The sequence below is a fragment of the Physella acuta genome, unplaced genomic scaffold, assembly GCF_028476545.2.
Source record: "Physella acuta isolate Inbredline_101_S28 unplaced genomic scaffold, ASM2847654v3 ptg001810l, whole genome shotgun sequence".
NCBI classification, from domain to species: domain Eukaryota; kingdom Metazoa; phylum Mollusca; class Gastropoda; family Physidae; genus Physella; species Physella acuta.
The window spans coordinates 196,995-214,861 of NW_026733320.1; the positions used below are offsets into that span (position 1 = coordinate 196,995).

General features: G+C 33.4%; 1 protein-coding gene and 4 non-coding genes across 15 annotated transcripts in view; all 5 read left to right on the plus strand.

Annotated features, from left to right (window-relative positions):
* The first annotated feature begins 4,090 nt into the window (after positions 1-4,090).
* LOC131930632 (E3 ubiquitin-protein ligase HUWE1) overlaps positions 4,091-17,867 on the plus strand; it is a 43,706-nt gene continuing 29,929 nt past the window's right edge. For all 11 annotated transcript variants that reach the window (XM_059287209.1, XM_059287215.1, XM_059287210.1 and 8 more), the window contains exons 1-22: positions 4,091-4,144; positions 7,262-7,326; positions 7,452-7,550; positions 7,705-7,824; positions 7,997-8,157; positions 8,362-8,440; positions 8,550-8,612; positions 8,837-8,926; positions 9,032-9,148; positions 9,257-9,356; positions 10,136-10,236; positions 12,445-12,506; positions 12,624-12,712; positions 12,860-12,940; positions 13,032-13,117; positions 13,211-13,312; positions 13,399-13,663; positions 13,768-13,869; positions 14,005-14,085; positions 14,433-14,539; positions 15,030-15,207; positions 17,694-17,785. In XM_059287209.1, the coding sequence (XP_059143192.1) occupies positions 7,282-7,326; positions 7,452-7,550; positions 7,705-7,824; positions 7,997-8,157; positions 8,362-8,440; positions 8,550-8,612; positions 8,837-8,926; positions 9,032-9,148; positions 9,257-9,356; positions 10,136-10,236; positions 12,445-12,506; positions 12,624-12,712; positions 12,860-12,940; positions 13,032-13,117; positions 13,211-13,312; positions 13,399-13,663; positions 13,768-13,869; positions 14,005-14,085; positions 14,433-14,539; positions 15,030-15,207; positions 17,694-17,785 (2,220 nt within the window). In that variant the 5' untranslated portion in view covers positions 4,091-4,144; positions 7,262-7,281. The remainder of the gene's footprint in view (positions 4,145-7,261; positions 7,327-7,451; positions 7,551-7,704; positions 7,825-7,996; positions 8,158-8,361; positions 8,441-8,549; positions 8,613-8,836; positions 8,927-9,031; positions 9,149-9,256; positions 9,357-10,135; positions 10,237-12,444; positions 12,507-12,623; positions 12,713-12,859; positions 12,941-13,031; positions 13,118-13,210; positions 13,313-13,398; positions 13,664-13,767; positions 13,870-14,004; positions 14,086-14,432; positions 14,540-15,029; positions 15,208-17,693; positions 17,786-17,867) is intronic.
* Positions 9,562-9,795, plus strand: LOC131930643 (small nucleolar RNA SNORA53). Its single transcript, XR_009384146.1, has one exon. It is a non-coding gene; the product is annotated as a small nucleolar RNA SNORA53 (small nucleolar RNA).
* LOC131930639 (small nucleolar RNA SNORA53) lies at positions 10,384-10,612 on the plus strand. The gene has a single exon (XR_009384143.1). It is a non-coding gene; the product is annotated as a small nucleolar RNA SNORA53 (small nucleolar RNA).
* Positions 11,241-11,470, plus strand: LOC131930644 (small nucleolar RNA SNORA53). Its single transcript, XR_009384147.1, has one exon. It is a non-coding gene; the product is annotated as a small nucleolar RNA SNORA53 (small nucleolar RNA).
* Positions 12,111-12,342, plus strand: LOC131930642 (small nucleolar RNA SNORA53). Its single transcript, XR_009384145.1, has one exon. It is a non-coding gene; the product is annotated as a small nucleolar RNA SNORA53 (small nucleolar RNA).

Here is a 17,867-nt window from a genome sequence, read left to right on the forward strand (position 1 = left end):
CCCACAATCAAACGGACTAAGTAAAAGCTTGTTAAAAAAAAACTTTATAAAACCCGGTAACATAATACGTTTTTTTAACTGCACTAAATATTTATTTTAAAAAATCATCCCTAAAACTTTCAACTAATATAGATCTAGATCTAGGTTTTTAAAATTTGTTTTATTTTCTTTGTAGAAATTCCTACTTAATGAAGTCGACATCACATTAGTCTACAACTAAAAATCATTGCTATAAACAGTGGCGGAACTAGAAAAAATGGGCCACCCCGCAAAAAATTTTTTTGGGCCCCCCATATATGTATATATATATATATATATATATATATATATATATATATATATATATATATATATATATATATATATATATATATATATATATATATATATATATATATAAACACACAATACGAACATAGGATACTCATTTCTGGCCTGATCGGGTTTTGAAAAAAAATATTCAATTAAATCTAATCACAACAACATGTCATGTGTATCAGTGGCGGAACTAGAAAAAAGCCCCCCCCCCCCCCGAAGAATTTTTTTGGGCCCCTATATATATATATATATATATATATATATATATATATATATATATATATATATATATATATATATATATAACAAGATTTTCTCTCAATTTAAAAAAAATTCCATCTGGTACACGAATAAATCAGAGGTTTTCCAACACACGAGCTGGCCCCTTTCTAAATCTAGTCCAACACACCAAACTGAGGTTTTCATCAAAACGTTACTAACCGTGTGCCCTGTTTTCCAGAAGTTGAATTAAATGTTAACAATGTCGGCAGTTCATTTCTTGGATCTTAAGGCGCGGGTTTGTCCACACTACCAACTAGACACGCCAAGGCATGCTGTAAATCCCTCGGCGACGGCCCAGGTGTCAGGGGAGTCACGGGGCTCTTGGAGCTACCGGTTACATTACTGCACGGGTGATGGGTGTGACACATTGTTTCTTCCGGCAGAGCTCCCCCCCTCCCCTCCCCCGAAAACAGTCTACCCTGGAAGAAACATTGGTGCGACACCTAATTAGATTTATTCATCGAGTGTAGTAGCGAGACTTATTCCTAGTGTTGTGGGAACTTTTAAACGACTGTCTGTGGGGGCCAACTTGCTCATATGTGATGTATTCAAGTAGTAACCTCATCCGCTTATGCAGGATCACGGGGCGCTAAATCACATATTTCCGTTAGGAGTCCCCACTCAAATATATACAAATGTTAGGCCTATGACAGAAACCTTAGCAGGGCTGTACTCAACAGCTTCCCAAGTTTTCATGGCGATTGGGTGAATGATGCAGTAATGCATAATAATAATAGAGAGAAAAATGTTTTTCACATGTACAACTGTATGTGGCCAGGTCACGCGTTGGATAACCTTCTGATTTAGGGAAGGGGGGGATTAACAAAAAGCCAGACCCTCACACACCACCACCTCAATGACTATTAATAATTTTCAATTAATTCTAAACGTTCTAATTAATTTCTAAATAATTATATAAAAAATAATCTTACCTGCCCTGTTTTGTGAATTAGATGTGACTACTACTATGAAAGTAAATTAATATGTGTTGACTAGATCTAGTGCTGTCTAGTGTCTGACAAAATGTGCTGAAGTGGTGAATCGTACGGTTAGGAAGTAGTTCATAAACGATACATTTATCTCCTCGATACTTGTGAGGTTGAAAAAGAGGGATGGGATAGGGGTCGGCTCGGGAAAAAACTTGAAAGGGACAACAAAACGCCTTGATCTATGTACGTCAGCATCGCCCATTGTAAAACTTACTCAGGGGAGATAATTTGAAGTATAGGCCTTAAAAGTTAACTATATTTCTTGTAAAATCAAAAACAAGTAAACGTATATAAAACTGAAGTTTCTAGTATCAGTGGCGTAGGCAGGGGGGGGGGGGGTAGGGGGGGTCATAACCCCCCCCCCATAGACCCCTCGGTATATAGAAAAAGTATGAGGGGGGTGCAAATCGAAAGTTTGAGGGGGGGGTGCAAATCGAAAGTTTGAGGGGGGGGTGCAAATGGAAAGTTTGAGGGGGGGGGGGTGTGCAAATCGAAAGTTTGAGGGGGGGGGGGGGTGCAAATCGAAAGTTTGAGGGGGGGTGCAAATCGAAAGTTTGTCCCCGGGTAAAAATTGGAACCCCCCCCCCTTGAGACGATCCTGGCTACGCCACTGTCTAGTATTATATTATTTTTTTTAAATTATTTGTACGATACAAGATAGTACAGGATACAAATTCAACCACTATCACAAACACATATTAACACTGAAAAATGTACAATGGATTTCGGGTCCCCTACCAATGCCGCAAATAAGAATCGCGCATCATGAAAGTATTGAAAGCCCACTTCATATGTAGCGGCTTTTCGTGCTATGGATTTTGTTGTTTTTTAAAAAGAATTTTGCCGGCGACAGCGTGTGTTTGATTGTAGGGAAATAGAACTCGGCCTTGACGATGGTTAAAAAATACAACTATAAATAACTGTTTTAAATATGTAAAGAATTTGTCGACAATTTTTTAATCCCCTTTTTGGTCCCCATCCCCTGCCCCATCTGCCACAGTATACTTTGGAGGATCGGTCAAACAGTTACGTGTCCTCTATTTAGCTATCAAAGGGAGGGGGGGGGGGGAGGCAATGAGTCAAAGAAGTCATTCAAAATTTGAAGTTGCCTATATTTTACACTGTAGTTTGTGTAATGGATTTTATCTTTTGCGGAAGAGCGTGGTATAGTGACTGTAAAATAAAGATAATCGTACCGCAGCTACAGTGTTTTTCTTTTACAAACCAAATATTAAGGCAAAAATTAAATTCAAAATTTAAAAAAAAAAAAAATTTTGGTCAGCCGTGGGCCCCTAAACGGCCTCCCCCCCCCCCCCCCCCGCGCATTGCGGGGTCTGGCGGGACTGTAGTTCCGCCCCTGTTCATCAGGTAAATGAACAACTACTGACTAGTGTCTTTAACAAAATGGGCAGAAGTGGTCAGCTTACAGTTCATAGACGGTTCGTTAATCTATGCATTACATCTTATTGTAAGAGTAAGGGTGTGGTGAGGGGTGGAAGTGAGGGGTAGGGGGGAGGGGGGGGGGGGGAGAGAGTTGGGAAGGGAAGGGGACAAGAAAGCGCCGATAAACATCTACATCAATAGTGCCGACTTTTTCCGATCGTTTAGAAGACCAGGATAGTCGCCTCGCCGCAACATTTCCCCAGCCCGATTTCAAAGCGTACCGACACAGTCAAATTTCAGATGCTTCGTCTTTGAAGTTGTCTATATGTCTGGCGGTCTCTCGAGTTATAGTCAGTGCATTTTTCTCAAAGACGTTTGCCGACTATCGTGTTTGTTTGTAACTGTAGAGGAAAGATAACTCGACCTCCACCTAATTTTTTTATTTTTTTTTATTTTTTTAAAATAATTTAGCCAGGATTTTTGGGCCCCCAATTGGTCTGCCCCCCCCCCCCCCCGCATTGCGGGGTCGGGCGGCACTGTAGTTCCGCCCCTGGCTATAAACCCGATCAGTACCTGTCCCTTCTTAGACCGTAGTGACGAATCTCAGGCAAGAAACCAACCATCTGTGACCAACATTTCACCGTCGACGGCTAGCTTTTTTCTAGTACTAAATCTTATCTCCCCTTTGTGCCCCCTTTTCTTTATCCCCCCCCCCCCCCTCATAAAACAAAGTTTAAAAACTTATTCTAGATGAGAAATTAATTGATTAGGCCCTACGGGTTGTTTCATTTTTCTTGTGTCCGAGCGGTGGCACCACTTGCATCTTCTCCATTTAGCCTATTTTCAATGTTTTGCAAATTGTCAAAATTGTTAGAAATTCAAATACAGATATTAAAACGGTTGAGAAAATAATTAGCAGCATTATAAATAAAACACATGAATTTTTAACGTTTAAAATTAAAAGTAAGAGAAAAATTTTCAGGACAAATTCGGTGTCGGTAAAACAGTATTAGACTAGATCTAGGCCTAACGGTAAAAAACACGTTTTACGGTAAAACGAAGCCTCTAGCCTAGCGTTATCACACACCATGCCGCTATTTATTTTGAGAGTTCTCTCCCTTTTCCTTACAATCCGGGCATTTCCACTGGAAAAAAATGGCGGCCGTGTTCAGGTAAAAGTAAAAAGAATTGCAGCATAGAATTTTCATGATTTGTTTGATAAACTGGTTCTAGAAAACTTGCAATACTGTGTTTATTAACAATTTAATCAGCAATCGATGCGTATATTATTTTCGACAGTAATGAATGGTCGTTGAAAAGAACTAAAATGCTGACTCATTTTGAAACAAAATTTCGTGATCACACTTTTCACATTTATTGTGCTGCATTATTTCGTAGAGAAGACAGCTCCTAGGAAAATACAAATGGAGGGAGCACGCATATTTCAACCTCAATATACTCAATATACATTGTTGACTAGTATGGCATAGGTCTTGGTCTTGATAGGCCTATAGATTCTATATATTATCTAGATCTAATTACTTTTGAATCATTTAGGCCCAGGGTCTAATCTAGATTTTAGAAAGTTAGATTTGTTATTTTAAATCTAAAAGTTAGGCCCACACATTTCATGTGTAGGGCCTAAATCTATAATCTAGAAATGAAGTCTAGAATAGTCTAGTTGAAAATATGCCCTGGCATAGAATCTATTTTCTAAATCTAGATCTAGACTACCAGAAAGGAGTCTGTTGAATAAAAAATGAAATTCATTGTTGAGTTGATCAACAAACTTTTTTTTTTCAAGTCTTCCATGGCTTGTCCTAAACACTGCATTTCTAATACTAGCCTAGAAAGTAGAAAGGCCATAGCCATAAGCATGCATATGAGTTTTTGGATGCAGTTTCACTGTTAGCCAGTGTAATAACTACTTGTACTTGGCAGCTAGTATTTTTCAAATGAAATATGAATATTTTATTAATTCTGTAAAAAAAAAATCGAAGCGACTACGCGTCTCGCTAAGCGTGGCCCCTAAAGAATATACTACGCGTCTCGCAGGTTTGATTTGCCATCTTGCAATTGAAAATGCTTATTTTTGGCTTCTCTATCACATCTGCTGTGGTTGAGTCAACAGTGTGCCAGCTGTAGTCTGAAGTTCATAGACCCGGAGTTCAGAGTTCGAACCCGGGGTTAACTCTTTTTTTTTTACATTTTTTTTTTCATATTTAAAATATGACGTAGACTATGATTCTTTTTTTTTTTTAATAAAATTTCCAAACATCGTCACTGTCGCGATTGCTTGCTTGCCTTACGTTTACTATCCAGTGAGTGGAAAATCCCACCACGGCCCACGGTCGGCGAGGTCACTGAGTTCAGCAGACCTAAAGCAATCTTCATAGACGTTCACTCGAGATCGTCTGTCTTCACTTCTCTCTTCCTCCCACCCCCCTCCCCCCTCAAGCAAATTGAATTTTTTTTTAAAGGATAAATAATATAGACTTAGATCTACTACTATCACGCTTGCTAGTTAGCTAGGCCTAAAGGTTAAAGGACAGTTTGATTTAGCTAGGTTGCTGCTAGATCTAGGACTATCATCTGACCTCACAAACTTTCCTTGACACTACACTGTACTGTTTTTTTACAAGTACTAGACTCTTAGGTGTTGAAATAATATAGAGATCTAAATACACTTAAACTCGATCTAGATCTATGTCAACATTAAATTGTTACCACGAAAAAAAAATCGGGCAGTCCTGATGTTTTTTTTTTAGATCGCGTGCCACCTAGGGTAAAGATTAAGCGTAATGCGGAGCAAACTGCGCAAAGGCGGCCTTACGTGTAATGCGGGGCGAACCGCGCAAACGCGGCCAAAAAAAATAGGTCAGATGATAAATATAATGTGATCAAACTGTTCTTTTGTAAAGTAGTTTAAAGTAGCCTAAGTGTTTTTATAGCTATCTCAACTATCTGGCATGCGTGGTACTAGATCTAAGTCTAGATGTAGACATATTTGTACTTACAAAATTAACCAGTTGAAGTAAGTCCCTGTTATTCAATTGGCTTGGATGGGGGTGGTGGGAGGTGACATCACAGATGATCTTATGTTCATTCTAAAACGTATGTGACCCTGCCAACCAAACAAGCAATGTTTGGAAATTGTGAAATAATATTTTTAAATAGATAAAAAAAAAAAGATTCTAAAATTGCAACCTTTGCAATTTTAAAAAATAAAATATCAAAAGACTGATTGCCACTCTCAATGTGTTAGCTAACAAAATTTTAGGCATTTTCAATCAGTAGACGGCTAAACCCAAAGGAAATAAACACTGCTTTATTTTTTTACAACAGGACAAAATATATCATAATTCCAAACATAATATAGCCTATTAATGAAAAAGTTTTAGATTATCTATTAATAGACCTATAGGCCTATTAGAGTTTATTAGTTATGTATTTATGGAGTATTAAATAGTTTTCCTGATACTTATTTTTAGAACGCGTTCTAGGGAATTTTGATAATATTTGAGCATTCCGCGTAGTCACTTTAAAAAAAAAAGATATGTAAAATTTACCTCCTCTATTGATTTTTAACTCATTAAGCCCTTAATTATTTTCACGTCTTACCAGAATTTTTTTCAGTACCACTGCAGCAAAACTGCTCATATCTTTTACAACCCTTTACAACCCACACATTACTGAGATAAATTAATTTAAATTTTATGTAAGCCTAATCATTTTATTGAAGAAAGATAATTAGTTTTAAAGAAGAAAATAGGCCTAAAGAGTTGATTTTTTAAGGCAAAAAATATGCTTCTGTTGGGAAAATTAATGATAAGAAATAATTACTTTTCTTCAGTTTGTATTCATTAGAAACCATAGTACATCCATTTTTCTACAAAAATCATGGATCGGATTAGTATTTAATTAGCATAAATACTTTAATTATTGTTAATTTTATAATGGGTGCTGGAGGCCGGCCTCTTGACTGCTGAGTGCATTGTTAGGTCTTCAAGAGTTAAAATCATAAACAATGAAAATGATAGACTACAAAATGTAGGCAAGCTTACAGAAAAATTTAGGCTACTTATTTTCTTTTCTTAAAAAAAATGAAGCGTACTGTTAGCTATTAAATTTTAACTTTTTATGAAATGCTGCAATGATAAAGGTTCACCACTTCACTGCAATGAAAGTTTGGAGAAAAGTTGGAACATAATGTACTGTGTACTATTCAGTCTTTAAAATTTTTATGCTTGATTACCTTTCACCATACATTAAAAAAAAATTCCGTTCAGGTCACACACATGATACCAATATGAAAGTTGACAGATCCAAACTAAAGAAATCCTCATCTGAGGTGGTGAGTACTTCTATGTCTTTGGAGGTTTACACTTTTAGTTGGTAAACTTGTATTCTAATTAAATAATAAGTAATTTTTCAATACCATGTATAGATTTTTATATTGCTGTGCAATTCATTTTATAGCCTGCAGATTGCAAGGTTCTGATTGACAAACTGAAAGGTTTATCTCCTGATGACCTCTATAAAGAACTTAAAGATATTAAGTCATGGACTTATGGGAAGGTAAAGTTTTAAAATATATAAAAATAGAGACAACAGTTGAACAGTACCACAAAAATGTGTTTTAAATTAAGCTTAAAGTTTTTTTGACTACATAGTTATTTGTTGTGTTAAATTGGCATTAGATGATTCTTTACTCCAATTTATTTCTCTGCAGTGCGAGCTCTATCATTGGGCTGATATTCTAGATATATTTGATGCATTTTTGGAAAAATCTTGCAACAAAGAAAATGAAAAGAAGTGGACACTACACTGTGACCTGGGGGGAAGTGAGCAGGTAATAATGTTTCAAATTTATTTTATTTCACCATCAAAAATTTATAACAATACATCTTATTTACAATAAAATCAATATAGTCTTTACTGATATTTTAAGGCTACCAGTTAAAGTTACTTCTAAGAATTTAGTTAATAGCACAGAAATTAAATATTTTTTTGTGTGTTCGCAGCTTAAAAAGCTACTCCTTGAAATTCTACGATTTACGGCTCTCTTGATTGAGCACAGCTTCTCTAGACATCTCTACAACTCGATGGATCACTTAACAACTTTGCTTACCTCATGTGACATGAGTACTGTGCTTTATGTGCTAAACTTGCTCTATGTTTTCAGGTAAAACTAGAATTCACATTTGAAAAATCAAATATTTTTTAATTTACATAAGTTTATTGTACAGTACTACCTTGTAAATTAGTCAAAACTTTTTATGTAGAGATTAATTTACACATTATAACCTTTTTTTTTTTCATTTTTTTTACAATTCCTTGAATTGATGCTTTATGTAGCCAGCTTTTATTAAACTTTTTCAAAATACAGTAAGCGGTCCAACTTTATTTCTCGGATGAATCCTGAAAAAAGACAAGGTCTCATTCAGAGGTTAATTCATCTTGCAGAGGTAAATATTTATTTAAAGAAATGACATTCACTTTTAACTGTAAATTGTAAATGTATCAAAACTAATTGCTTTATTTTAATTTATAACATTTTGATGTTTATGTATCTAGAGTTGGGGAGGAAAAGAAAATGGATTTGGTCTTGCAGAATGTTGTCAAGATCTTCCTTCTGGGGTAAGTAGTTATAATGCATTGAAAAATTTAAGATATATTCAACATACAGTAAATATTCTCTTTCATGTTTTTGTATCATTATATTTAAGTACACATTCTCCAAAAACTTGATGTTTTCAGGTATGTTAGCAGCAATAATATGTTGTCCAAACCTGTTGCGTGTATTTTGTCAAAAACTACTCTTTTGTATTAACGTAGGATTAAATTTTAACTTTTTATTGTAGAGCTTTCCACTAAGTGCAACAACATTGCACTTTGAATTTTACACAGAGAGTAAAGAGGATAAAGATAAACACTTTAAAAAATTTCCATCTGTGAGTATATATCATACTATATTATTTACAAATACATTGCACTTTTTTGTTTCTGTTTATAAACTTTGTCATTGTATATGTCACTTACAAAATTGTTTTAAACAGGGTACAGCAACCATAATTCAGAGCATACATATGGAAAATGTAGACAAGACTGGAAGAATGCCATCCCAGATTATGGAAGATATATTAGATTTGTATGATGTTCCATTAGAAAAACAGGTTTGTAACTTTAATTTACTTATCTATTTTTAGCCTACTAATGTATCATTAGGTAAACATGTTTTCCATGTAACGCTCTAGCACATTATAAAATTTATTTCTGTTTAGGTTTTGCTGTTTACTCACATACGATTGGCATGTCTGTTCTCAAATTATGAAGCTCGTGTACACTGTGTCCAGGCAAGACTTCAGGCTATTTCAATCTTGGGTATGTATGTTTATTTAAATTTTTTTAATATTAAATTGCTGTATGTTAAAGATTTGTCTTTTTTCTGTGGATATATGTTTTCAATGTTTTATTAGAATAAGCATTATATACCAGAAATGGAAATGGTTTTTAATGTTGATTTATAAATTTTATACAATTTTGAAAATGATTTTTACCATTAGTTTTTTTATTCAAGCATTATAACCGCACATTCCCTTAGATCCACACTTCTGGGTATATAAGTGGTGATGTTAGTTTGTTGAATTAAGCTAACAACATCCATTGCCCAAACAACCTTATTGGCTGTTCATAGAGTGTGCTTGAGTCATAAGTGTGCTAAAGTATTCTACCTCTGTATTGTAGGTGCTAGTTGTGTAGTGCATAGAAAGTTTGCTTGCGGCTTTCTCTTGTACTCATGTAACCTGCATATAGGGACACGTTTTATTTCTATATTTTTAGTATCAAAATTAAAACACTTATCATTTTTATAAATTTTTATCACATTTATTTACCAAGTAATAAGCCAAGTGATTATAATTATAAATATTTATTAGTTTCCTACTTCAGAAATAAAAAAGGTTTTTAGTAATCATGAAATACTTAAGCCTGTTTGCTGCTCACTTAAGGTTAACAAAGAGAAAAAAAATTGATTTTTTAGTTATGTCTGTATGAAAACTTTTTTGTTTGGTCTTTAAGCATAGCAATTCAAATTTTTTAAACAGTTGATTATTAAAAAGTTATCACTGCTTTGATAAAGTGGTTTTTCTTTTTCATTCCAGTTTACTCAAGTGCAATACAGGATAATATGAATGTCATATTATATCCAGGATTAATTGAGGAGTTAGTGGACATTGTTGAAATAAAAGATTCTGCTTTAGTTGTAAGTATTTTAATTTTACATGAATTGTTCAACAAAACAAAATTTATCATGAGTGTTTCGTTTCTTGAACTGAGTAATCATGAGATTATTATAGCAAGAAAAACTAAGTCTTTGCTTGAATATATGGTTTCATTTATGTTACTTTACTGCACATTGCCTTAGATCCACACTTCTGGGCACATAAGTGGTGGTTATGTGAGCTCAACAAGCTAACATCATCCATTGCCCAAACAACCTTATTGGCTGTTCATAGAGTGTGCTTGAGTCATAAGTGTGCTAAAGTATTCTACCTCTGTATTGTAGGTGTTTGTTGTGTAGTGCATAGAAAGCTTGCTTGTAGCTTATATACTACATACGACCTGCATATTGGGACATAACTAATTAGATGTTTTATTAAACATATACCTTAGAGAGGCTGTGCTTATGACTTAAATATGTTTTTCTTTATTAGTAGCCAAAAACAAAGATTGGTTTGTTTAAAAAGAAACCTTCAGGCATTAAAATTGAAAGCTTCAGACTATTTCTAGAACCTATCCAGTTAGTACATAAAGTTTGCAAATAAACTAAATTTGAAAAAAAAATTATGTGTATCAACATTACAATAGTTCTTCTGCTCTCTTGTAAACCTGACTAAATAAACTTATTATTTATGTTTGTATGATAGCTATGAGAGTTAATTTAGTAATACATTTACTTAACTATTTTTGTTTGTCCTTAAGCTGTTTTCTTGTAATATGTTTTTGAAATTTTGTCTCACCAGTACAATAAGAATTTTTTTTAAGCAAAATGTAACCTCTTTTTATAATGTTCCATGTATGAATGTTTGTCAGGTAGCTCATCCATTGTTTATACCTGTAGTTGAATGAAAGCTTTGTCAATGCTTGCCAGTTAAAACAAAGATAATGATTTACTTTCAACTAACTGTATCCCTTATTATTGTATTATGAACATTTTAACACTACCATTTCACTTTAAAGTCGATTGTTAACTTTGACCACTATAACAGCACATTGCCTTAGATCCACACTTCTGGGTATATAAGTGGTTATGTGAGCTATACAAGCTAACAATATCCATTGCCCAAACAACCTTATTGGCTGTTCATAGAGTGTGCTTGAGTCATAAGTGTGCTAAAGTATTCTACCTCTGTACTGGAGGTGCTAGTTGTGTAGTGCAGAGGAAGTTTGCTTGTGGCTTTCTTTTTTACTACATGCTACCTGCTTATAGGGACATCTCATTCAATGTACTGTATGAAAAGAGGCTTTGATTTTCATTATACTTGATTTCATGTTTTTTTTGTTACTATGCATCCCATATTTTCAGTAAAGTAACATGATACTCATCTAGACACTAAATATTTAAATGGGTGTTCTATAAATAAGTTTTGTAGAATAGTGTTTTTTTTTTTTAAAAAAAATGCAATGAATGCATACGTTAACACATACAATTAATTTTTTTTTAATATTCACCATCATGCTCCCAGACACCTGGCTGCTTAAATTTTGAAAACATATCATTTGTGCTCGTCTACTATAAGAAAAGTTTTCAAAATAAAACCACACAAATGCAGCATATGTAAAATCTTTAAGATTTTATGTAGAAATGGTTAAACAATAAAACGTATTTTAATGTTACTGTAAACCTTTAAATAAGTAATTGAGATTGGAATAGATTCTTTAAAAATAAGTTGATCTCTAAATAGGCTCCTAAACCCCTCCTCCCTGTTAATGCAAATGATTCTGTTTTGCTTTCACCTTTTGGGCAAAAAAATTGCTGTATTTGTTTATATAAAAGTTTATATTAAGATTTCAAACCATCGCCTTTCAACTTGTATCCTGGAAATTATATAAACATGCTACATAGTAACATGTAAAAGCACATTCCCTTAGATCCACACTTCTGGGTAAATAAGTGGTGTTAGTTTGTTGAATTAAGCTAACAACATCCATTGCCCAAACAACCTTATTGGCTGTTCATAGAGTGTGCTTGAGTCATAAGTGTGCTAAAGTATTCTACCTCTGTACTGTAGGTGCTAGTTGTGTAGTGCATAGAAAGTTTGCTTGTGGCTTTCTTTTGTACTACATGCAACCTACGTATTGGGACACATCATTTACTGATTGTACTTGAACAATTTGTCTAGATAACATATGTTTTACAATTTGTCAAGATAACATGTTATATGTGTCATTTTTTCCCCCATTGTTTAAGGACATCAAATCAGCAGCCCTAAGAACATTAACATCTGTGATACACATAGAAAGAAACCCCAGGTAATAAAAATATTAAGCAGATTTCTTAGCATTTTCTTAATATGAAAGTATTTTCCAAACATTACAAAATTTAGTTGACTATGTCCCTAGAATTAATGTATTTAGAAATACTTTCAGACTAAACAGTATTATTGATGCTACTGGAGCTTCTTCATACCATGGCTTTTTACCAGTTTTGGTTAGGACATGCATTCAGCATATGATAGGTATGTGAAATTTATTTAAACTCAAACTTCAAGTAACTTATTCTTAAAATGGTTAGGCTAATGTTGTATTGTGTATCAAATATCCAAAAAATAATAATTTAGTTGCAACTATATTAATCTCACGTAATGAAAATACTCTTATTGCAGATCCAGAACTAAAGCCATTTACACAGACATATGCAACATCACTTTTCTCATTTCTATACCACCTTGCAAGCTATGATAATGGTAAGCATTATGTTACAAGCTTAATTTGCTCAATTATGTATTTTTATATTTATTTCATTTATTTAAAATATGAAACATTTATTTATGTCAGGTGTTGAAGCCCTTGTTTCATGTGGCATGATGGAGTCATTGCTTAAGGTTATCAATTGGTATGGAGATGGTCAAGAACACATCACAGTAAGAGCTAAAGAGCTTTTAAAACTTGTATTTCCTTCAATTTTTAAAAAACAAAATGCCATCATTTAACTAATCTAATTTTACTTAAAACAGTTTGTGACACGGGCAGTACGTGTGATTGATTTAATTACCAATATGGACATGGCTGCCTTTCAAGCTCATGGAGGTTTACAAGCGTTCATCAATAGACTAGAGGTTGGTGTACAAAAAAAATACTTAAAATTTTTTTTTTATAACAAGTCAGAAAAAAGGTTCTATTTTGAATTCATTTTTATTTCTAGCATGAAGTGAACATTTGCAGAATAGAGCAGCCATTTGTAATAAAACACAGGAGAAGGGAAACTAGCATGGATGCCATGGCTGATTCACCCTCGTCTGTGCCAATGGATACTTCATTAACTGAAGATGGAGAGTCAATTGTACAGAATTCAGAAACACCCATAGCAAACACTTCTTCATCAGTAGGTGTAGATTCCACTTTGCAGCAATCAGCCACTGTTAGCATTAATAAAAGTGTCGAAGAAGGAAGTACAAATTGTCCTAAAGGTAATTTTTCTATACTGCGTTTACATGTATGGTAAAGATGCAATGTAAAGAAATTTGGTTTAGTTGTAATTTTAATATTTTTATATACTTACTTAAATTCACAGGAAGACATTGCTTTGCCCAAAGAGCTGCACTCCTTAAGTCAATGCTCAATTTTATGAAAAAAGCTATACCAGACTTATCCTTTGCAGAAAGCATACGGCATTGTAAGTTTAAAATGTTTTGTATTCACTTAAATCACAGTAGTTTGCACACAAAAAAATCCCACTTGTCTTGGAAATATCAACTTTAAAGCATTCAAATTATGTTTAATATGTACATTATTTTTCTTAAATTTTCAGTAATGGATGGTTCACTTCCAAAATCTCTCAAACACATTATCAGTAATGCAGAGTATTATGGACCTTCCTTGTTTTTACTTGGTAAGAGATTTAGTTTTATTTTGGGAAGTTTTTTTTAAGTAATAGTTTTCTTTTAATTTTATTGACTAATTCTTGGTATCTTATATTTTTATGTGAAATTAATTACTGCTTCTGATTGGCTTTTCACACACTTAGTCTGTTAAATACTTAATTATATTAGCTACGCTGTTGCCTTAATGCTGTACCTAAAATTTATATCTCTCTTAATAATTTTCCCTCTTATAATACATCTAAATAATGTCCTTACAATGTAAACAGTATTACTAAAAACAGATATTAATGATTGTTTTTCTCTAGTAATTTGTTTCTCATCAAACTAGTGAATAGTATAATTTCTTACCTTTTAGCTACTGATGTGGTCACAGTTTATGTCTTTCAAGAACCATCTCTTTTGTCTTCACTGCAAGACAAAGGCCTTACTGATGTAGTTTTACATGCCTTACTAATTAAAGATGTAAGTTAAACTGCCAAATCATTTTTCTTAGTAATTGACTAACTTGGCTCTAGTCATTTTTCTCAATGATGCTTACAAGCACGTGTCTTAGATATTATTTGCTGACATACTTAATCTGAGAGAAAAATGGGTAAAGGCAACTATGTTAACTCTTAAGTGGCCAAGACTAGTGGTCACTTCCTTTAACACAAGCCTCCTATGTAGGACCATATAATTCTTTAAAATCTCAGTTTATAGTCTGAAGCTTAAGTTTAGTCCAAGTGGAAAGTAAAGCACATAACAAAACCAAGTCTTTTACTTGCATTTGTTGAAAATAATTTCTAACAAAAATGCCCATTTGAAAATTATGGCACAATAGTTTTGAATGGCATTAACATGCATTCACTGCATCTGCTTATTTGTGTATGCTGTTAATTGACATAACTATCACTAATGTATAGTCTATTCACCAATAGGTAAAGTGTAATATCTGTCATCTTTATTCTTTTAGGTGCCAGCAACTAGAGAGGTCCTAGCTGCTTTACCTAATGTATTCAGTGCACTGTGTCTTAATGCAAGAGGCTTAGAAGCGTTTGTGGCTTGCAAACCATTTGATCGTCTTTTTAAAGTACTCCTGTCACCAGACTATTTACCTGCTATGAGGAGGAGGAGAAGTTCAGACACATTTGGTAACTTCATTGGTTGTTTTTAATAAACTCATTGACATTGCTTATCCTATTGCCAACTAATTCAGCAAACACTCTTTATGATAACATAATTTTTAAGCACTGGTGAGGATATTCCCAAATAGAACATGACTTTAGCAATATAATATATACAAACTCTGTTAAAAGCTCTTTAAAATATCTCGGAAAGAATATAGAATACACACAATCTTAAATTCTTAGGCTAGTTTAATAGGTTTTTCTCATTGATGTTTCCAAGCACGTGTCTTAAAATTTATTTGATGACATAATAATCTGAGGGAAAAACCTTTGCCAAAACAACTCTTAACTAGTTATTAAATTCTATTAATTCACAAAATAGTACCAACCTGTTCAGCTGACTTCCTCTCCCAACGCCCAATAAAAGGAATACAAGTATAAATCACAATTGTTTTAAAATGTATTTTTAAAATAAATACTGGTGAGGACATTCAAAATATTTGAGCCCACTTTGTAAGTAAACTGAAGACTTCTGCCTAAGAAGGATCAGCAGACTTCTTAGAATTCATATTTTTATCCCTATTAGCTATTTAGAGTCCATGGAGAGTGCTTAAAATCCTGTGATATAACTTTTTCCCCCTGAAACATTTCCAAAACAAGTTATAAACAAGTATATCCTGTGCTAACTTATCTCAGTAAATATTTTCTCAATGATGCTTACAAGCACGTGTCTTACACATTTTGTTTGATGACATAATTAATCTGAGAGAAAAATAAATATTAAATAGTCAAGATTCAAGTATGGATTTATGAATGATTATTTCATTTTTATTTCTACATGACTCCATATTCACTATTTCCTCCTCAAACCTATATTGCCAAATATAAATGATAAAATAACTGATCCTTTCATTAATGCTGGGGAAAATATTTCTATTAAAGCGAAAAATTATGGCCCTTTTTTTTAAAAAAACTTCCTTTTTACTTTCTCGTATATACGAAGTATAGAGAAAGTATTGTAATCGTGCACAAAAATCAATTGAAATTTTAACAATTTTTACCGTATTACACCTCAGTCCTTCATCACATCCGAAGTATAGAGGACTTATTTTAATCGGGCAAAAATTATCAATCCAGATTTATCAAAATTAAGAGGTTTTATGCGTAATCCAGTTTGAAAAACTGGGCGTTGCAATTCTGTCCGTATGTCTGTGTGTGTGTGTGTCTGTCTGTCTGTCCGTGTGTAAACACGATAACTTGAGTACCGTTACAGCTAGGTTGATGAAATTTCATATATAAGTATTTCATCAAAATCGTAGATCCGTATCAACTTTTGAGCGATTTCCGATAACCGGAAGTGGTACTTTTCCTACTTTGAATTTTTTAAAAGCCTATAACTTGAGTACTATTTCAGATAGATAAATGAAATTTCACATGTAAGTAAAAGATCTAATTCTCTACCTTCTGTTAAATTTTGAGTAATTTCCGTTGACTGGAAGTAGTAATTTACGCCACTTCCGATTTCTCAAAAAACTAATGTAAATTTTAAAAGTACTAATAATATTGCGCACTATTATGCGCTTTTTTATTTCGCGTTCACTTGGTGTGCAATTAATTTGTCTACGAGATTTTATTCTATTTTTAAAACTTTAAGTATTTAAAATGGATTAAAAATCATGTCTATAGCCCGAGTTCCCATCCCCTGTTATTTTATATAAAAATATTCGAGAAAGTTTAGGGGAGATCACTCCCGGTTTATTTATGTAGTTTTTTTACTTTCTCGTATATACGAAGTATAGAGAAAGTCTTGTAATCGTGCAAAAAAAAAAAATCGAGATTTTTGCAAATCTCGACGTTTTACATCTCACTGATACGGAAAAACATAATTTTGCAATCTTGTCCGTATGTCTGTGTGTCCGTGTGTGTGTGTCTGTGTGTGTGTGTGTCCGTGTGTAAACACGATAACTTGAGTACCGTTACAGCTAGGTTGATGAAATTTCATATACAAGTATTATATCAAAATCGTAGATCCGTATCAACTTTTGAGCGATTTCGGATAACCGGAAGTGGTACTTTTTCTACTTTGAATTTTTCAAAAGCCTATAACTTGAGTACTATTTCAGATAGATAAATGAAATTTCACATGTAAGTAAAAGATCTAATTCTCTACCTTCTGTTAAATTTTGAGTAATTTCCGTTGACCGGAAGTAGTACTTTACGCTACTTCCGATTTCTCAAAAAACTAATGTAAATTTATAAAGTACTAATACTATTGCGCACTATTATACACACCTTTATTAGGCGTTCGCTTGGTGCGCAATTGTTTTTTACTGAGATTCTATTCTATTTTTAAAAGTTTCAGTATTTAAAATGGATTAAAGATCATAACTATATCCCCAGTTACCATCCCCTGTTGTTTTATATAAGAATATTCGAGAAAGTTTAGGGGAGATCACTACCGGTTTATTTGTTGTTGTGGTGATACTCATTAATTTCTTTCAATTTTTTAGGTGATACAGCCAGCAATCTGGGTAATGCTATGGATGAATTAATGAGACATCAACCCTCACTTAGAACTGATGCTACAAAAGCAATAATCAAGGTACCTCTTTGGAAATTGCTTTGTCAAAATATATATTTTTAAAATGTTATGTAAACATTTCATTACTTATCGAAAGACTACA